Below are 19,051 nucleotides of genomic sequence, written 5' to 3'. Positions count from 1 at the left end.
TTTGAGTTATGCACACATCTAATCTAAGGACCTGTTTACAGTGGGGACATTTCTACTGATGTCACTACACTACCACCAAACTGTAAGGCTATGTCTATACTTGCAGCTTCTTGCGCGAGTAATATGCAAATGAGGCTAAGCGTGGAATACCGCTGAGCCTCATTTGCATACCTAATGAGCCACCATTTTTTTTCAGAAGAGGCTCTTGTGCAAGGAGCATCTACACTGCCCCTTCTTGCGCAAGAAAAACCCTCTTGCGCAATGCCGTTCTTCCTGAAAAGTAATAGGTTTAACGGCATTGCGTAAGAGGGTTTTTCTTGCGCAAGAAGGGGCAGTGTAGATGCTCCATCTTGCGCAAGAGCCTCTTGTGAAAAAAAATGGTGGCTCACTAGGTATGCAAATGAGGCTCGGCGATATTCCACGCTTAGCCTCATTTGCATATTACTCACGCAAGAAGCCGCGAGTGTAGACATAGCCTAAATGTGCTGCACTGGTTTATTATGTGATCTTAAATTCCACACCTCTAACATGTAAAATAGCATGTTGTCCAGTGTAATCTAATCTGTACTTTGCATACAAAACTTGGGCTATGTCTACATTGGCACGATCTTAAACTTGCTGCCTGTCTACTTGTGCAAGAACTCGCAGCCAGTGTACCCTGATGTTCTAATGTATGAAATCAGGGCTTCTTGCGCCAGAACTCTGACGCTCCTGCTCAGGAATAAGCCCTCTTGCACAAGAGCTTTTCCAGAAGAGGCCAGTATAGACAGGCAAACATGAATTTCTTGTGCAAGAAAGCCCTATGGTTAAAATGGCCATCAGAACTTTCTTGCGCAAGAGAGCATCAACACTGGAATGGATGCTCTTGTGCAAAAGCACATGCCAGTGTAGATGCTCTCTTGTGGAAGAGTTTTTGCGCAAGAACTCTTCTGCAAAAGAGTTCTTGCGCAAGAAGCTACCAGTGTAGACGTAGCCTTATTGTTTTGATAAGTTTGTCAAGACTGCATGATGGAAAATTAAGTTCATGAAAAGTCATGTAGTATGTTTTGTTAAAGGAGATTGGTTGTAATCATCATTATTACAAATAAGCGTGTCAAGACTTATTCTTTTGCCACTGTCAAGCCATGGATTGGCAGCTCTGACAAGTTCCTGATGATAATTTAAAACTCTATCCCCTAGAGAAACTCAGTGATGGACAACCAAAGCTAGTGAGTGGGCCGCATGAGAGGCCCTCCATTCCACTGGGCTGCAAGACTGTCATAGTCAAGACAGTATCCCTGGATAGGGTAGTTTTGTTAACTGCATTTGTATCTCTAGAATTTGCAAGGTGTGCGGATTGAATTGTGCAAGTGTTTTGTTTGGATGCAGAGGGAGCACATGGCAGTGTACGTGCAATCAACACGTTTCATTTCACATTCCCTCTATGCTTCTCACTTTAGTAAAACCAGTAGGAAAAAATTATGCAGACAAACTCTGCATGTGGACAGTGGTAAACAAAATGTCTTGTAGGCCACACAAGGAACCCCAGTGGGCCACATAAACCTCTCGAACTGCACGTTGCTCACCACTGCTGACTGTACCATATTTTTATGCAGATCTCAAAATAGTGGGTTACCAGACTAAAAACCCTAGATGGATCAAATATCATATGTTGATTGTGTCAATTCTACCTTTTAAAATATTTTAGTGTTTTCTGAGCTCTTAGCTTACATTAAATAGACACCCACCAATGAGAAAGATCATATAAATTAAAGGGAGCAGGGACTGATGCTAAGTCTCCATACAGCACAACTGAAAGAACAAATAGCCTTCAGTAAAATTCTCTTATACCTTAGTGCTGCTATAGAGCCCTGCAAATTTACATATCCACACATGGATGCTAACATGCATAGTTCCTTTTTGCAGATACAAGCTGAGTAACTAGTACCCTGCATAGCTGCGGATATCCACAGCTCATTTTGGTGGCTATGGATAAAAATTTTGTATCCATGCGCGGCTCTAGCTACAAACACCAAGTTAAATTTGCTAGAACCATCAATAACTTGAACTGCACTATTGAAAAAATTAAATAAGGGACAAAGGTAGAGCGGGACATGCTTTAATGTACAGGCAGAACAGAAAAAACCCACAAGAGCATGGTTTTGTAACTAGGTGTAACCTGGGCTGGGATGGCCTCATGCCATTGTGGGCTGTTGAGCTTGGTGTGTGTTTGAGAGCCGATTACTGCGTTTCTGGTAGGGATACAATAGTGCAGACAACTAAATGATTAACCAATAAGCGGGTACTTACTGGTTAACATTATTGACTACAAGCAGTCCCTGACTTACGCGGATCCGACTTATGTCGGATCCGCACTTACGAACGGGGCTTTTCTCGCTCTGGAGCTCACAGGCGGCGGGTCGCCACCCGTGTCCTCCAGGGCGAGAAAAGCTTCTCCCGGTTTCCCTGGGCTGCTGGGGGGGGGGGGGGGAATCCAACAAAGCCGCTGGACCCCCCCAGCAGACCAGGGACACCCGAGCAAAGCCGCCACCTGGGCGGCTTTGCTCCTGGGCAAACGAGCAAAGCCGCCCAGGCAGTGGCTTTGCTCTGGTGTCCCTGGTCTGCTGGGGGGGGGTGGGGGGGGTGCAGCTAGTGCCCCCCCTCCCCCAGCAGACCAGGTTTTTCTTGCCTACCCCTGGGGTAGAGCAGCTGGGGGCTGCCGGGTTGGTCCCGCAGCGCCGCTCCAGACCAACCCAGTAGCACCCCAGCTGCTCTGCCCCAGGCATCCTGGAATCAGCCGCTAATCAGTTTCAGCAGCAGCTGACTGGGGGACGCCTGGGTTTCTTAAGCTGAATCTGTATGTAAGTCAGAACTGGCATCCAGATTCAGCCGCGGTTGAAACTGACCAGTTTCAGCAGCGGCTGACGCCAGTTCTGACTTACATACAGATTCAACTTAAGAACAAACCTACAGTCCCTATCTTGTACGTAACCCGGGGCCTGCCTGTGCATGCTGCACTCCTCCCTCCCCCGCAAGAGCCCTCTTGAATGGATTAGCTGAAAGGCTGGCTCAGCCCCAGCTCGTGCCAGTACCCGGCGTGTGGTACAGCCGAGCCGCAGCGGGGGCAGCTGACGGCGCGGGCTGGAGCGGGTAGCTACCCCGTGTCCATTAATCGCGTACTCGACAATGACTAATAAATCACACACTCAACACCCCTAGTTTCTGGGCCTGTGGCCTCTCGGGACCTGCAGCGGGACCCCGGGGGGCGCCAGAGGGGATCCCAGCGTCGCTCGGGAGGCGGGGATGCCAGGAGAGCAGCGGGGCGCTGCGAACCCGGCCCGCGCGCCAGGGCTGTTATCTCCCCCCTCCCGGGCCAGCCCGTTCCTCAGGCCGCGTCAGCACAGCCCGGGAGCCCCAGTGGGGGCGGGGTCCGTGCCGCGGCCCCAGGCAGCAGCACTCACGGGGGCGGGAGCCTGCGCGAGCAGCAGGCGGCCGGCGCACGAGCTGGTGGTGCAGAACCGCTCCTGCCCGTTGATGAACTGCACGAGCTCCGCGATAGCCGCGTCCACGCTGCCCTTCCGGCTCCCGTCCCCACGCGCCAGGCGCTGCTCCTTCCAACGCCGGAAGGCGGCCATGGGCCCGCGGCAACAGCAAGCCGGCAAGTCACGCCCTAGACGGCAGCCTGGTTGGGCCAAACCTAGCGGCGAGATTACAGAGCGCGCTAGGCACTTCCGGGCCGAGGGAGGAGCTTTGCGCGGCACCTGAACGTACGCGCCGGAAGAGGCGGGGCGAGGGAGTGTGCGGGGCTAAGGTGCACCTGTGGGCGGGGCTATTGCTGCTACCTGAGGCGGTCGCTGCCTGGCAGGTGAGGTGGCCTCAGGCTGCGGGAGCTGGGAAGCGGGGCGGCCGCAGGGCCCTAGGGAGACCCGCGTTCCTGCGTCTCGCTCCCCGCGTCCGGCCGAGTCAGGCCCCGCAGCCGCTTGGCGGGGAACGGGCGAGCCTGCCCCTGAGTAGCTGGCTCCTGCGCCCGGATAGGTCCTGGCATCGCCTCTGAGCGCGGTCAGCTCCGCAGCCCTGTCCAGCCCGAGGCCAGCGGGGTGAGCAGTGGGGCCGCGATACAGGCTCCGGGCGTCCCTCCCCGGCACGACTCGCCCGCCGCTGCGGTCCGACCCAGAGCTCAGAGCCAGGGTAACCCGGACAGTCGTTCATGTGGGTTGAGTTGACCAGTCATGGGATCCGGCGCTTTGGGCTCTGCTGGCCGTGCGCAAATCAGAGAGAGAATTTGCGTGTCTAAAATTAGGCATCAAAATGTGGGTTTAGACACGAAAAGGAAACTAGGAAAAGGCTTTGGGCTCCACTGGGAGAGAAGCATTGTACAAAGGGAGAAACTAACATACAGGGACACCATTTAGTTATTTTGAGTGTCGTGTTTCTGGTTTTCAGAGTAGGGCTGACAATCAGAATAACTCTGACCCTTGCACTTTGGAAGGCACTTTCGTTTGAAAGTATAAGAAATATGCTTCCAACAGGGTACAAATAAAATCTGTGTATAATCATGGAGTCATAGATTTTCGTCTACCTTACATGGAGTGAGTAAAATTGGAGTTATGGTTAACAATATACGTGCAAAATTTTATCTCAGGAAATATAAACTTTGCAGTGTTCTCACACTGCAGAAGAGACACAGTGAGCGCAAAGGTAATACTTTAAATTCTCTGAAGTCTGCTAGGGAACTCAATGTGCTGTTTTAATTTCTCTGGAAGAAGTGTAAATAGGCACTATAGAAAATTCTTTAGGCTACATATGAAAATTATTCTACATTAGGTGGGGTGTGAATTTAAAGCACAATAGCTAATCCTGAATTAGGGCTGAACAGAGAAAGAGATGACCGATTACCCATTTGTTTCCTCAATAACACTATGTACTGACATTTGTATGTGTGTGTGTCTTTCTTTCTTTTAGTTCCAAAGGGAATTAATCTAGTTTGGAAAAAGACACTTTTATTCTTAAATAGCTGCATGTATAGATAAACCTCTCAGTACACAGAAAGTACAATGAGAACTAGAAATTCTCAAACTTCCAAACTGATAAATGCATTTTGCAGTAACTATAGAAGCAAAAGAGGGTCTCCAATATCCTAGACTATGCTTTCAAATAAAAAATTAAATTATTTGACAATTTTTTTTAGTCTTGTTCATTCTTTTAGGTTTAGAGGATTACAAAGCATGGAGAGAAGCCTGTTTAAAAAAATAATGTAGGATCTTAGAGTTATGAACACCAGCGTAATGAACTGACCAGTCAACTACATATCTCACTTGGAACTGGAAGTACTTAGGCAGAAGAGACAAAACAAATTAAGGATGTAAAAATGTATAAAAAATATTAACCATGTAACTGATCAAAACTTGATCGGTTACACAGTTAAATGTGTTACCTGAGGGTGTAGGAGTAGGGAGGAAAGGGTGCTAGAGGACTCCCTAGCCTCACAGGGATTTTCTGGCTGCCAGCCTGGTAGGCCTGGTTGCCAGTCACATGGGCTCCTGGCCCCATGTTGCCTAACAGAGTTGTAGTGTTTAACTGTTAACAGGAATGTATAAGCATCGGCTTTATTGGTTAACTGATTAACCAGTTAAACTCTTACATCCCCAAAACAAACAAAAACTCACCAAAACAAATACTGTACAAAACTGTTAAAGTACTTAAAAAGGGAAAGGGTTTTTTTTGTTTTTTTTAAAGTTTGACAGGGTATGGAAACTTTCTGGTCTTGTTTAATTTAAATTAAGATAGTTAAAAGCAGCATTTTTCTTCTGCACTGTAAAGTTTCAAAGCTGCATTGATTCAATGTTCAGTTTTAAATTGCTTTGAAAGAACTGTAATATTTTGTTCAGAGTTACAAAAAACCTCCATTCCTGAGGTGTTTGTAATTCTGAGGTTCTACTACATCTGTCATTTAACTTCTGTTTTATCACCAGAGTTTGTGTGTGTTGTAGAAAGTTTTTGCTACATGGACAGCAAGGAAAGTTTAGAACTTAGAGGTAGTATGGAGAAAGAAGTAGCAGTGTCCTACGAGAGCAGTTCACTCGGCAAGATAGTGAACTCATAACCTCAGGCATCGTTGAGCCTAATGGTCAGCATGTGCAGAAACAGGCCCAATAGTGCTGCATTGATAGTGTAAGTGAACAACTATTTAAGAAAATGTGGTCACTTTTTTAGATTACTTTTTTTATACATTTGCTTTTCCCTTATTCATAACTCCCAAATTACCCTGTGCTTTGAAATATCATGGTACAGAATATATTAAAGCAGTTGCATCTTTATTTTGCTGGCAGTTTTAATGTACAGGCAGTCCCCGGGTTACGTACAAGATAGGGACTGTAGGTTTGTTCTTAAGTTGAATCTGTATGTAAGTCGGAATTGGCATCCAGATTCAGCCACTGCTGAAACTGACCAGCGGCTGACTACAGGAAGCCCGAGGAAGAGTTGCTCTGCCCCGGGCTTCCTGGAATCAGCCGCTGATCAGTTTCAACAGGCTGAATCTGGACGCCAGTTCTTACATACAGATTCAACTTAAGAACCCCAAGTGTCCCCAAGTCAGCTGCTGCTGAAACTGATCAGCGGCTGATTCCAGGAAGCCCGGGGCAGAGCAACTCTGCCTCGGGCTTCCTGTAGTCAGCGCTGGTCAGTTTCAGCAGCGGCTGACTTGGGGACGCCTGGGGCAGAGCAGCTTGGGTGCTGCCGGGTTGGTCCAGTAGCGCCCAGAGTGGCGCTACGGGACCAACCGGCAGCGCCCCAGCTGCTGTACCACAGGTGTCTGGAGCAAAGCCGCGGAGCACGGGGGCAGCGGGACAGCTCAGACGCGCCGCAGCTGTCCCGCTGCCCTCGTGCTCCGCGGCTTTGCTCCCCGTCTCCCTGGTCTGCTGGAGACCAACAGACCAGGAAGACGGGGAGCAAAGCGGAGCAAAGCCGCGGAGCACTCCGGCAGCGGGACAGCCGCGGGGCGTCTGGGCTGCCCGCGTGCTCCGCGTCTTTGCTCTGCTTTGCTCTCCGTCTCCCTGGTCTGTTGGTCTCCAGCAGACCAGGGAGACAGGGAGGAAAGCCGCGGAACACGCCGGCAGCGGGACAGCTGCGACGCGTCTGGGCTGTCTGCTGCCCGCGTGCTCCGCGGCTTTGCTCCACGTCTCCCCAGACCAGGGGGACCGGGAGCAAAGCCGGGAAGCACACGGGCAGCGGGCAGCCCAGACGCGCCGCGGCTGTCCCGCTGCCAGCGTCCTCAGAGGCTTTGCTTCCCGTCTCCCTGGTCTGCTGGTCTCCAGCAGACCAGGAAGATGGGCAGCAAACCCCGTTCATAACTGCGGATCCGACGTAAGTCGGATGCACGTAACTCGGGGACTGCCTGTAAACCAGTATGATGAGACATAGTATGAAAAAGATGACTGCTTCAAAGAGAAATTTTAATTTAATGTTTTTTCTATTGTGTGAGAGATGTTTGGGAACCTTTTGAGATGAAAAATCTGAACAGTAATGGAACTGAGACAGTTCTGATAAAATAGCATATATTTGGCAAATAAAAGGTTATTTCTTACATACACATACAACTATAAGATTAATTAAATAATATCTATGCCATAACTTGAGCTGGCCAGAATTTTTTCAGCAGAATTGTTTTGAGTCAGTAGTACTGACTAATCGCCTAAATTAAAACATTTAGTGGGAGTATGTCGATTTTGGCATCTTTTGATGTGGAAAATGTCTGTTTCACTTCTGTAATGTTGAAATGTTTTGATTCATTTAGTTTTGATTTATATTAAAATGTTAATAATTGACATTAGGTAATATTTATATATATTTAATATAAGCCAAAAGTAAAATGTTTGTAATTTGAACCATTTAGTTTCCTTTTAGGAATTTCTTTTCTGTGGGAAATTCCAATCTGCAACCACCTCTAAACCATGTCTATTTCCTGAGCTGTGCTCAATAGAGGTAATACTTCTGGCTTAGGCACTGATTCTGCAATCAGATTTGGGTAGATGGATAATGGAATACTATGCAGCTGCAAGAGTTTGCTGTCATACCTCCAGTTACAAAACTGGGGCCTTGGTTCACATTTTGCGGCTGAACTTATCCTTTCTGATTAGGGTAGAAACAGGATGTTTAGACATGACTATATTTTATGCATTTGCGTAGTAAACAGAAAATATGGGAGTGTAAATTACCCTTCGGTAAATTGATGTAACTTATATGTGGAGGAGGCGGTGTGGGGGAAAGTGTAAGATTGAATCGTCCTCTAACACTTGGCCCTTTGTCATCATCCAAAGGAAGAACTGTTTTAGCTCCATGTCTTTGTGACTAATGTATATTTGCCCTATTTTTCCCACATTCCTGTCAGTGTATGCCTTTCTTGATGGCCTTAAAATAATTCACAAACATGCATAGTCAATCTAGCTTTTACATGTATTAACTGCACTCCTCCCAGGGTACATATATATTCCATTTTTCTGGTTTCCTCCAATATATTTTAATATCTCCATTTTATTTTATTTTTTGATGGCTGATGAGCAAGGAGATTTTTGTTATCTTAAATGACAAGCAAGAAGAGAAGCTGGAAATCTACTTTTTAGACCCTTGCTGAACATGCTGCACACAATAGGGATATTAAATATCAGTTAATTGAAGAGTTGGTTAACTTCATGGATTCTTATTGATTACTCTATTCTATAGTCCCCGGGAGTTGGGCCGGAAGCAGGGCGGGGTGCCAGGGTGGGAGTTGGTCTGCAAGCAGAGCCAATTTAGAAACCAGCTCCCCTCATGAACTGGCTGCCTGTTGCCCCAAACTGCTGCTGCCTCTGTATCAGAGGCAGGAGTGTGAGGTGGCAGCAGCAGTCCGTGGGTTGGGGCGGGGGGCCTAAGCTCCCAGACCTGGCATGAGCTGGAACTGAGCTGGGCTACCTGCCCGCCTGGCTCCAAATACACTTTAAATGCTGAGCTGCAATTGTGAACCCAGCATGAGCCAGGCTGCTGGCCAGCCTGCTACAACATTTATTGGTGCGGAGGGTGACATGCGTGTAGTCTATAGCATTAACCTATAAGCTTTTGCTTATCGGTTAATTGACTACACTATTACATCCCTAGTATATGACCCGTTTTTTTTATCAGTGAAATTCAAAATTCATTTTGTAAGATGCAACCATGGGTCCCAAAGTACAGTTCATTTCCTTTAAACTGTAATGGTGTAATATGAGAACTACTACACTCATACTTTTGTAATGTAGTTATTTACATGTTTGATTCACTTTAAAGTCCGCACATCTCCACACAGGAGATGGTGGTAATTCTCTTTGCCAAATTTGTAAGACGAAAGACCATTTTTTTCTATGAAAAGAAATCAGTAGTTAGCTCTGGATTTAAACTGGTATCTAAAAGTAGGGTGTTTGAGCCCTTGCCTGTGAGGTGAAAACTGGATTCTGTAGATAATGCAACATTTACTCATCTTCTTATATTCAGATCACTATGGCAACTGGAAGAAATGTGATGAGAGCTGTCAGAGTTTCTGAATTTGGTGGACCTGAAGTGCTTAAGCTCCTGTCAGATGTCTTATTGCCAAGTCCCAAAGAAAATCAGGTGGAAATGATAACTGTAAACTAAGAGATAATTGCACTGAATGGTAATGATTTGAATATAAACTGACTGAGAGTCCAAAGCAGAGCCATCTTAATTCTGAATATGAATAGGATGAGTAGCATATACATAAATAAAGTCACAGGCATCCGATTTAACTAATTAGTTTTGTTATTTAAATGAAGTTTACATATTGAATACAAAAGACTTTCCCAAATTGTTTCACATTAATACTAAGGACTCTTCAATAGGCAAGTAAAGGGTTTTAATAGTACTAAGCTGTTGATACAAAATTATGGTGATGCAATGACATGTAACAAATAACATTTTCTTTTCAGGTCTTAATCAAAGTCCATGCGTGTGGCATAAACCCAGTGGAGACATATATTCGCTCTGGTACTCATGCTAGAAAACCAGCTTTACCTTACACTCCTGGCACAGATGTTGCTGGAGTAATTGAAGCTGTTGGGGAGCATGTAACTGTATTCAAGGTATTATATTATTTTTCTTTTTAAAGTGAATGTTTATTCTTTCCCTACATTATTGTTGCAGTACTTATAGCTACCTCTAAAATTGATGATCTGTCAGAATTTCCTTTGTTTTGGGGGATCTCTAATTGGCCATTAAAAGCATAAAATGAGTCAAATTATTGACCCTAATCCTGCAAGCTGTTCTGCCAAGCAATCCCTTACATCTGTACAGAGCCCCATATAGTTCTGTAGAGTTCAGCACAAGTGCAGGAGCTTAACTCTATGGATTGGGGTCTTGTTTACACATTGTTGTTCCAGAAATATTTTAAAGAATTGTAGGTATATTTAAGGATGTCATCATGTAGACCACTGCACGATTAACTGATAAGGCTAGTCTTATCAGTTAATCTTGTCAGCTGCATGCATCGCCCCCTTGCTGCCTCTGTGTCAGAGGCAGCAACCTAGGGGGAGAGGGAGCCGGTTCTTGTGAGGAGCTGACTTAAAAGCTGGCTCCCCACAAGCACCAGATCCGCCTGCATCCTCAGCCCTGCACTGCTGCCTCTGATAGGCAACAGCGTGGAGAGTGTGGGGGATAGGCTGAAGCCAGTATGTGAAGGGAGCTGGTTTTCAAGCAGGCTCCCCTCACGTAAAGGTATGCAGATCTGCTTGCCTCCCACTTTGCTGCCTCCTACAGAGGTGAGGGGAGGGACAGGCAGGAGCCAGTGCTGGGGGAGCCAGCTTAAAAGCTCTGCAGTGCTGCCTGCTTCCCCTATCAAAGACAGCAGCACAGGGGCAGGAGAGGCTGCTACAAAGCAGCCTCAGTCTGCAGGGGACCCAAGCTCAGACCTCCTCCCCCAACAGAGGCTGCTGCCATCCCCCACTGCTGCCTCTCTATCAGCAGCAGGTGAGGAGGCAGGCGGGGAGCCAGCTTTTAAGTCAGCTTCTCACAAGCACCGACTCCCTCTCAGCCTAGGTTTGCTGCCTCTGATACAGAGGCAGAAGGGGGTGATGTGTGTCGCTGACAAGATTAACTGATAAGACTAGGATTATCAGTTAATCGTGTAATTGTCTACATGATGACATCCTTAAATATAGCGAGATAAATTGATAGAGCGGCGGCAGGGGAATCCCTGGGAATGGGGCCAAGAGTGCGCTGGCTGCTGGCTCCACCCCTGGGGACTATTGAATAATCATGTGACTGCTAAGATTTAATGTGTTTACACAACTGTCAGTGGTGTGGCCAGGGGTGGGGAGGGCAGTTGTCCCTGGGAGCCATGCTAGAGAGGCACCAATTTAGCAGCAGAGGTGAGGATGGAGCTAGGACCCTGTGAGCGCTGGCCACTTTCGATTTCCTGCAGGTGCGAAAGTGAGCGCAAACAGCCTAGCGGGAGCTGAGCACAGGACGGGGTTCAGGCTGAGCATGTGCAGAATGCAGCTGGTGCACAGGCCCTGTCTGCAACTACAATCCTTTTCACTGCCAGTCAGTCCAAGGTACTGCCCATTGGCCCACAGCATCCGGGTCCTCACCTATAACTCACCCCTCTGAGAAACCGCAGCCACTGATTGGCCAAAGGGCACATCAGTCTGGCTGGAAGTCGAACAGCCCTGTGCGCCGAAGAGAGCCTGATGTGGGGAGTCCAGCTGGGGGCTGGGCAGTGCAAATTTTGCCTTTGTCCCTGGGTGCATAACTCCCTCGCTATGCCATGATGGCTTTTCAATTACACAATATCTAACATCCCTAGCATATTATAGATGTCAAGAGTGCTGTATTGACCCATTGTTATTGTGATTATTTCCATTATTATTATCATTATTATCACCCTCATCCTGAGGACCCTGAGGTTATTTTGTTATTTTTAATCACACTTAAAATTAAAGGAAAAATGCAAGGTGTATCTTTATGATGTATGTTATGATGATCATAACAATGTTTAAATACTCAGCTGCTGTCTCATAATGGTTATATTTTACCTGCTGCTCTTTGTTTAAATTATTTCTTCTTGGGGAGGGGAAAAGTTGATCTATTAAAGATAAATGTTTGAAAAGATTTCAGTGGCTTTTCCCTTCTCTTTTATTTCTTTATAGGACTGTAAGATTCTTGGTCAAAGACTATCTACACAATATGAATTGTGAGAAAACTGTATTGTGGTAGAGAGCTGGGACTCTCCTATTCTGAACTCAGAATGGCAGTTATTGGGGAGACAAGAGCCTTGTTGGCCTGGAGATGGAAAATAAGGCTGAGGTGTTAACTTAAAAAAACAACTTGCTTCAGCTGTTGTTTGACAGCTCTATTTTCTTTGCTTTTAGTTTTTCATGTAAATTTTGGCATTTTCTGCTTAAACTGAAGGTAAAGAAAATCAGAGTAGTAGTGGTGGCAGACAAACAGCATGAAAGGGCTGAATAGAGGAGGCAATCAAGAGAGATTTGCATATTGATGTTATGTAAGAAATAGCCACACAGCAATTATGAAGATCTTGGCACTCTGACTAATAATAGGTGCCAGCAAATCAGAGCTCAGGGATTTACATACTATGCAGGTATTGAGATCATACAGTGATTCTCATAGTTAGACACTCACAGTTCATCAGAACATAAAATTACAGTGTTCTAACAACTGGAATGTGCTATATTAAGGTCACAACCTGAACTAAAGCAGTTGGTGCTCCATAGCTGCCAGGCTGGAAATAAGTATTAAACACACACCATGTGTTGGAATGTATATTGTTCCCTGTTTCTCACACAGTCCACTTGGTGATTATGTGAAGGTTGTGAATTTTATCCAGTTGAAGGATTCGAACAATAATCCTTACCAATTACTATTCCTGTTAAGAATGTATAGTTTTCAGAAATATTACATAATAAGCTTTGATTGAAGTACTTGAAACTTGTGTCTAAAGCCTTTTTATTTTTTCCTGCCAGAAAGGTGACAGGGTTTTTACTAATGGTACCATCTCTGGTGGTTATGCAGAGTATACAGTTGCTGCAGCTGATACAGTCTTCCCTTTGTCAGATAAATTAGACTTCAAGCAAGGTGCTGCCATTGGAATCCCGTATTTCACTGCTTATCGTGCACTCTTCCAAAAGTAAGATGCTAAGCACTCTATCATCTGCTTTTGAAGATTTAAAATACAAACTATACAGTAGACACCCATCCATAATAGTCAGCTCCATGGCTTAACTTTTCAGGGGACACTGCAAGTTATCTTACCTTTTTCATAAAGAGATGGGAGACTTCTTTGTCAGGGTACTGATGGGAGGAGAATTTTGGTGGGGATTCTGTTGGAGGATTAAATTTAATTTGTTGCCTATATTAGTATTAGGGAGGTGTGATCTGGAGGTAATTGACAGTCTTTTCGTTTTGAAGAATGTATTTTTAAAAGTTTATTTAAGGCACCCAGAAGTGGGATGGTCACTATAATAAAAAAGTATATAGACTGAAATAAATGAATAATTGTTTTCCTCCTCCTACCCCTCTTTATCTCACTACTATTCTCACCATATTGATTGAACTGAGTGGTTGTAGTTGCAAGATCTACGTCTTTCTATCATTTCTATCATCAGAGGGTGTTGGCAGAACTCAAACTGTAGCTCTTCTAATTTTTTATTCCTGCCAATCGCTATGGTATTGATTAGTGACTCTGTACTATAGTGATAGACAAAAGTGCCTTGTCAGCTGGGGAGGAGAAATCAGGACTGGTAATCCAGCCTAAATTAATGAGCAGAACAAAACATCGGGGCATCTCATTTATCCTTTGAAACAGTATGGGTAGATTATTTTATAGCATTGAAGACTAAAATTGAAGACAATGTTGTTCATATGCCTATACCCACCATGAAACCGGTTCTCCTATTGTAGCTTACACCCATGTTTAACAGAGCTTTTAATGGACAGGAATTATTAAAGATGTAGACTAGATTCTCCTCTCTACTCCAAGAGTAAATCCGGATGAACTCAATGCAAAACTTGAGGGAAGAAAATTAGAATATTGAATGCGATCTAAAAGATTGATTAATATAATCCAACTACATACTATGCTGGACAATGCAGTAGAATTTGCTAAAGGTATAATGTGTTCAGTAGTTCAATATCTGTTGTTTTGTTTTCTAGAGGTTGTGCCAAACCAGGGGAAACTGTGCTAGTTCATGGGGCAAGTGGAGGAGTAAGTATTTTGAAAAGACTTAAGCTAGGAAGTATTTTGTGTATTTTTGTGATTGATTCTAAGGCAAAGTGATTCTCTGTCTTGAAGGCTCTTTTCACATACAGTTAAACCCTGTCATCCAGAATGTAACAGCCTGAAACTGCCCAAGTGACCAGATACAGCCCCAAATGCTGATGTCATATGAACTTTATTAGATAATATGTATGGAGCCCCCTGGTGTAATCACAAAGTAGAGAAAGGTCGGAAGCTGGTTCAAGAGCTGTATGACAAGTCTGCACCAAGAAAAGGTTAAGGAAAAGTTGTATTTTTAAAAGTTAAAGTAAACTGTCCCTAGTTGTGCGGGAAATGCTCACTGGCTGGATTGGGATTTTCTGTGCTATTTCTCACCCTCACTAGCAAGTGGGAGATTTTGGAAGAGATAATCTCATACCTGAATGGACTTTGTTTTCCCACTAGCTTGTGCATTTACCTTTTGCTCTGCTGAATAAACAAGGAGGCTGAATGGTGTAAGAGAACAGTTAAACTTTAAGTGGCCCCTGCCCTCCCCCTTTCCAGAGGCTGGAAAAAACTATGATGAGCTGGCCAAATTTTGCCGAGTTACTCAGTTGGCTGCAAAAGGCTGATTATAAAAGTGTCTCATAAGAGAAAACTCAGATCCTTTGTCATGTACAAGGACATTCATCAATATGTTCTTTATTTCATAAATTGAAGTTTGATATTTTATTCCCACTTCTTTCATACGCTTCTGGGAACTCTCAGGTTTTTGCTTTATAGTGGCACAGTCTACACATACAATTATCCTCTATGTATTTGCAGACGTTACGAAAACATTTGCAAGTATAGTGAGAAGAGAGAGTAGTAGGCAAAGGGACACATGCTGTAGTGATGATGGATGTTTGTGGTACGTCTTTCATGACATACACTTCCACTTTGATTCTTAAATCTTGCTTCCTTTTCAGGTTGTTCAGCGAACAACTTTTGGATGTTGAAATAAGCTAGTTATGCTATATGTTGATTTGAAACGTAAATGTCAGAGGTGACTTTGGTTTTTCAATTGGTCAGTTGATAAACATCTGGGAGGAGTGATTATCATGAGGATTTTTCAGTGAGGAAGGCAGTTTGTTTATATAAGGTGCAGGTCTCATTGGCAGAGCCATAAATAGCAGCAGATGGAGTTCTGTTGATTAAAGGAATGGAATAAGGTAATTTTGTAACTAAAAGAAGAGAATAACGGCACTTAATTAGCCAAAGAAGTGTCTGCAGGACTAGTCCCAATAGGTTGTACCAGGTTGGGAGTAACCCCAAAAGTGAGTCAGAGTTTTGTGCATGCTTGTTCCTCTTTCACGTTTCCCACACCATTTTTGTAGTTAGTGTGATCCAGCTGAACGTGAGATGTGCCTTAGTGACTTGAATGACTTGTGTCCTCAGGCACTAACAAGACTTTACTTCTGCTTGGCATTAATATAACACTTCTCATACCACCTTACATATAAAATGTATTGGTGGTATAAAAAGTATATGGTAGTAGGGAATGCAGATGTTTGGTTGGCAGGATCAGCATCTCACTAGGGTTCAAGAGGCTTTACTTGCTGCCTAAGGCCAGGTCTATACTAGGGGGCAATGTCGAACTAAGGTACGCAACTCTAGCTACTGGGTAATATAGCCGGAGTTGATGTACTTTTTTTTTAGTTTAGTTGAATACCACAGCATCCCCATTGCAGGAGGTTGATGGGAGAAACTCTTTCATCAACTCCCCTTACTCTTCTTGACCCAGTAGAGTATCCGAGTCGATGGGAGCACAATCAGTGATTGATATAAATCAACCCTCAAGGGTCGCAGTGCTCATCTCCCAGTAAGCATAGACAAAGCCTAAGAATGGAGGCCCCCTCCAAAAGCTGCTGCTTCTTAGGCTTCCCTGCTTGAGTGTTTTCACTGTGTCCTTGGTTTGTGTTGTATATGTATACTCTTCAAATGATGTTATGGATAAAAACATATATTAAATTAATTTGACACAGAAAATATTGAGACTGATACATGGTATTTATATTAAAAGTAGGAAAATAAATGGTAAAGGGAAATGTAACTCCTTTTTCCAGGTCGGAATAGCAGCATGCCAGATTGCCAGAGCTTATGGTTTAAAAGTTTTAGGTACAGCTGGAACTAAAGAAGGAATGAACATAGTTTTGAGAAATGGTGCCCACAAAATGTTTAATCACAGAGAAGCTGATTATGCTGATAAGATACAGGTAATTTATTGCCAGATTGAAGATTTCATAGATCTTCAAGCTTTTCTCTTCTTCCATTATAATATGCAAAATCCCTGTTGGTTTCTATTAATTATCTTCCTTTTAATTGGCTAGAAAATGTACTTTATATGGCAATTCTGTGCTGGCAGCCAGTTGAACTAGATATTGTCTTTTCATAATTTTTATGAAATGAAACATTCTTTAAGCAGCTCTTTATATTTTTCTTTTGAATCAAGATTAGGGTTCTATAGGAGCTCAAATACTACACAATCTTTTAATTTCTGCTCAAAGAAGAATTGTTCATTTTAAATATATGGATATCAAGAGTATTAAATCATAAACTTTAATAAACAAACTTTTTCACTGTTCACTATTTGTAGCCAAGTAATGGTGACTCTGTGAATGTGACACTTCTCATTCTCCTGTTTAGTCTCATTAGCAATCATACTGGAACATGGATGATGATAGTCTTTGCAATAGCAAGATAACTTTCCTGATGCTGGGTCTCCTATTTGCTTTACTTTCTCATGAAGGAAAGGAACATTTAGAAACTCAGATCCTAATAAGTCACAATATAATGAAGATAGACTTTCAGAATTGCCTTAGATACATCAGGTGTAATGTGGAAATCTCAAGTTACCTACAGCCTGTGAAATATACACAGACGCTCAAATGTAAGCTTTTCTCATTTAGCTCTTTTTATATTCTGCACAGGAATTCGCTGGTGTGCAGGGAGTCGATGTGATAATAGAAATGCTAGCTAATGTTAATCTTGCCACTGACTTAAAATTACTGTCCTCTGGAGGAAGGGTGATGGTAAGTGTTTTTTCTATCATTGCCTTCAAACTAAATTTATAAATGTGGAAAGATGTTTGGATTAAGTATCTCTTTTTATTTTAAACCTTTGTATATCAGATTGTGGGGAGTAGAGGTCCTATTGAAATAAACCCCAGAGACACAATGATGAAAGAATCCAGCATAATAGGGGTTAGTCTGTTTTGTGCAACTAAGGTAAGGCATTTTTATTTCAAAGGATTTGCTTAGATGAGCTATTCTAATAACTTGTAAACTTGTAGTTATTTATTTAAATGACATTTTTTATTCTAAATGGACACACAGAAGAATTAAGATACACCTGAGAAATGTAATAAAATGAATTTGAATTGTGAAACTTTGATTAAAACTTTGTATAAATGATCTAATATACTTTTTAAAGTGCACATGATTTACAGTATATACTGTCTTCAATATACAGAAGTTGATGCATGAATGTGAAGCAGTGCTTCTTGCTGGTATCGAAGCGGACTGGCTTAAACCTGTGGTTGGCCCTGAATATCCATTGGAAAAAGTTGCTAAGGCTCATGAAAACCTCATTAACAGCAGTGGTGCTTTGGGAAAGATGGTGCTCCTTATATAATAAGTCATGTAATAAAAGTTTTTTTCACTTAAATTATGGTTGTTCTAATTACATCCAGTCTTATATGGCCCATTTAGCATGTTTTACATAAGGCTGATCACATATTTTATAGTAATAGCAAGCACTAATTTAGACAGGGAAGATATCTTAAATGAAAATACTTTTTTATGTAATGAAAAACAAAGAGTTAATCTGTATAAGTACTTTTCCAGGTCAGCTAAATGAAAATAAAATGTATCTTTTCTTTCTGTGGTAGCCTTGTCACTGATATTGGTTCTGTCCTATCCAGATTGTACTAAACTGTACTTACTGCTTCCCTTGAATACTACAGGAAAGTTTTTGCTAGTGTAGAATATGGCTTTCAGCCTGCCTTTTTTTAAGTAGATCAACAAGTACGGCCCCATGTGTTCTGTAGCCACAAAATATGATGCTATTCACCATCTGCCACAGAAATCCAGACTTTGGTTTTAAAACCATTAACTTTCTGGCCTTTATGATAGCTGAGAGCCTTCCAGATGTGAATATGCCCCCGGCAATATTCTGAGAGGTGTAATTGCCCAAGTTATCCCCAATGCGATGGTGACTCTGAAGTCCAGTGTCATCAATTCATTATTTTACTACTGACTCTTTTACCAAAAATAGCAAGTTAATGTACTGATTCCATGTTGCTCAATCCCATTCCTCTTTCTTTTGAGTTGAATGTCAGTTCCATCCCTTTCCTTAATGGGAGGAAGAGGAGTGGCTCCCTTTCACCCTTGCATGCCAAGAACTCAAATGGTTTTTCCCCAATCATCAGTCCCCTTCATAAAAGTATGCAGCATATAGAAAATGCAGTCCCTCTGTAAAACAAATGTATGTACAATAAATTGTGGTCTCTGTACTGACTGTATTACTCTTAATATCTAATACTGTAGAAATGTTAGAATTTGTTAATCTGCAGCAGAAATTTTCATGTCACACCAGAATGTATGGAAACCAGGGATCTTGCAGAAGAATCCATGTCTGCCTTGCTTTCATTTTGTAGTCCTATTTGACTGTCATTTCATGAATTAATTTAATCTCTTAACTTTGTGACTAGTAATCAAATATAGCTATTTTGGTTTAACTGCTAATCAGTGTTCTTGGTTGGCAATATCAATAAACAATAAATACATTGTAATAAGA

General features: G+C 43.2%; 2 protein-coding genes across 10 annotated transcripts in view; one reads left to right on the top strand and one right to left on the bottom strand.

Annotated features, from left to right (window-relative positions):
* Window positions 1-3,658, bottom strand: part of TYW3 (tRNA-yW synthesizing protein 3 homolog) — a 15,357-nt gene extending 11,699 nt beyond the window's left edge. The window contains exon 1 of one of the 2 annotated variants that reach the window (XM_075936272.2): window positions 3,441-3,658. In XM_075936272.2, the coding sequence (XP_075792387.2) occupies window positions 3,441-3,614 (174 nt within the window). In that variant the 5' untranslated portion in view covers window positions 3,615-3,658. The remainder of the gene's footprint in view (window positions 1-3,440) is intronic. The other variant, XM_075936271.2, reaches the window with a different exon arrangement.
* CRYZ (crystallin zeta) lies at window positions 3,105-19,051 on the top strand. Of its 8 annotated transcripts, none has more exons than XM_075936264.2 (11): window positions 3,760-3,844; window positions 5,952-6,150; window positions 7,882-7,959; window positions 9,481-9,597; window positions 9,933-10,085; window positions 12,984-13,147; window positions 14,173-14,224; window positions 16,321-16,470; window positions 17,185-17,286; window positions 17,386-17,481; window positions 17,726-19,051. In XM_075936264.2, the coding sequence occupies exons 4-11, from the start codon at window positions 9,487-9,489 to the stop codon at window positions 17,885-17,887; spliced, it is 990 nt and encodes a 329-aa protein (XP_075792379.1). In that variant the 5' UTR covers window positions 3,760-3,844; window positions 5,952-6,150; window positions 7,882-7,959; window positions 9,481-9,486; the 3' UTR covers window positions 17,888-19,051. The 8 variants fall into 8 exon arrangements, with proteins under 8 accessions (XP_075792383.1, XP_075792377.1, XP_075792382.1 ...); XM_075936263.2 differs by having other exon boundaries at window positions 7,871-7,959; XM_075936267.2 differs by lacking the exon at window positions 7,882-7,959 and having other exon boundaries at window positions 3,759-3,844.

The sequence above is a fragment of the Pelodiscus sinensis genome, chromosome 9 (assembly GCF_052426305.1).
Source record: "Pelodiscus sinensis isolate ZL-2025 chromosome 9, ASM5242630v1, whole genome shotgun sequence".
Taxonomy (NCBI): Eukaryota; Metazoa; Chordata; order Testudines; family Trionychidae; genus Pelodiscus; species Pelodiscus sinensis.
This window is presented reverse-complemented; position numbering and strand designations above follow the sequence as displayed.

Bases quoted from the DNA above. Each gene is read 5' to 3' on its own strand.
- CRYZ (XM_075936268.2), top strand. From the start codon at position 9,487: ATGGCAACTGGAAGAAATGTGATGAGAGCTGTCAGAGTTTCTGAATTT. The intron at 10,086-12,983 runs GTATTATATTAT...TTTTCCTGCCAG, and splicing joins AGCATGTAACTGTATTCAAG to AAAGGTGACAGGGTTTTTAC. The intron at 16,471-17,184 runs GTAATTTATTGC...TATTCTGCACAG, and splicing joins ATTATGCTGATAAGATACAG to GAATTCGCTGGTGTGCAGGG.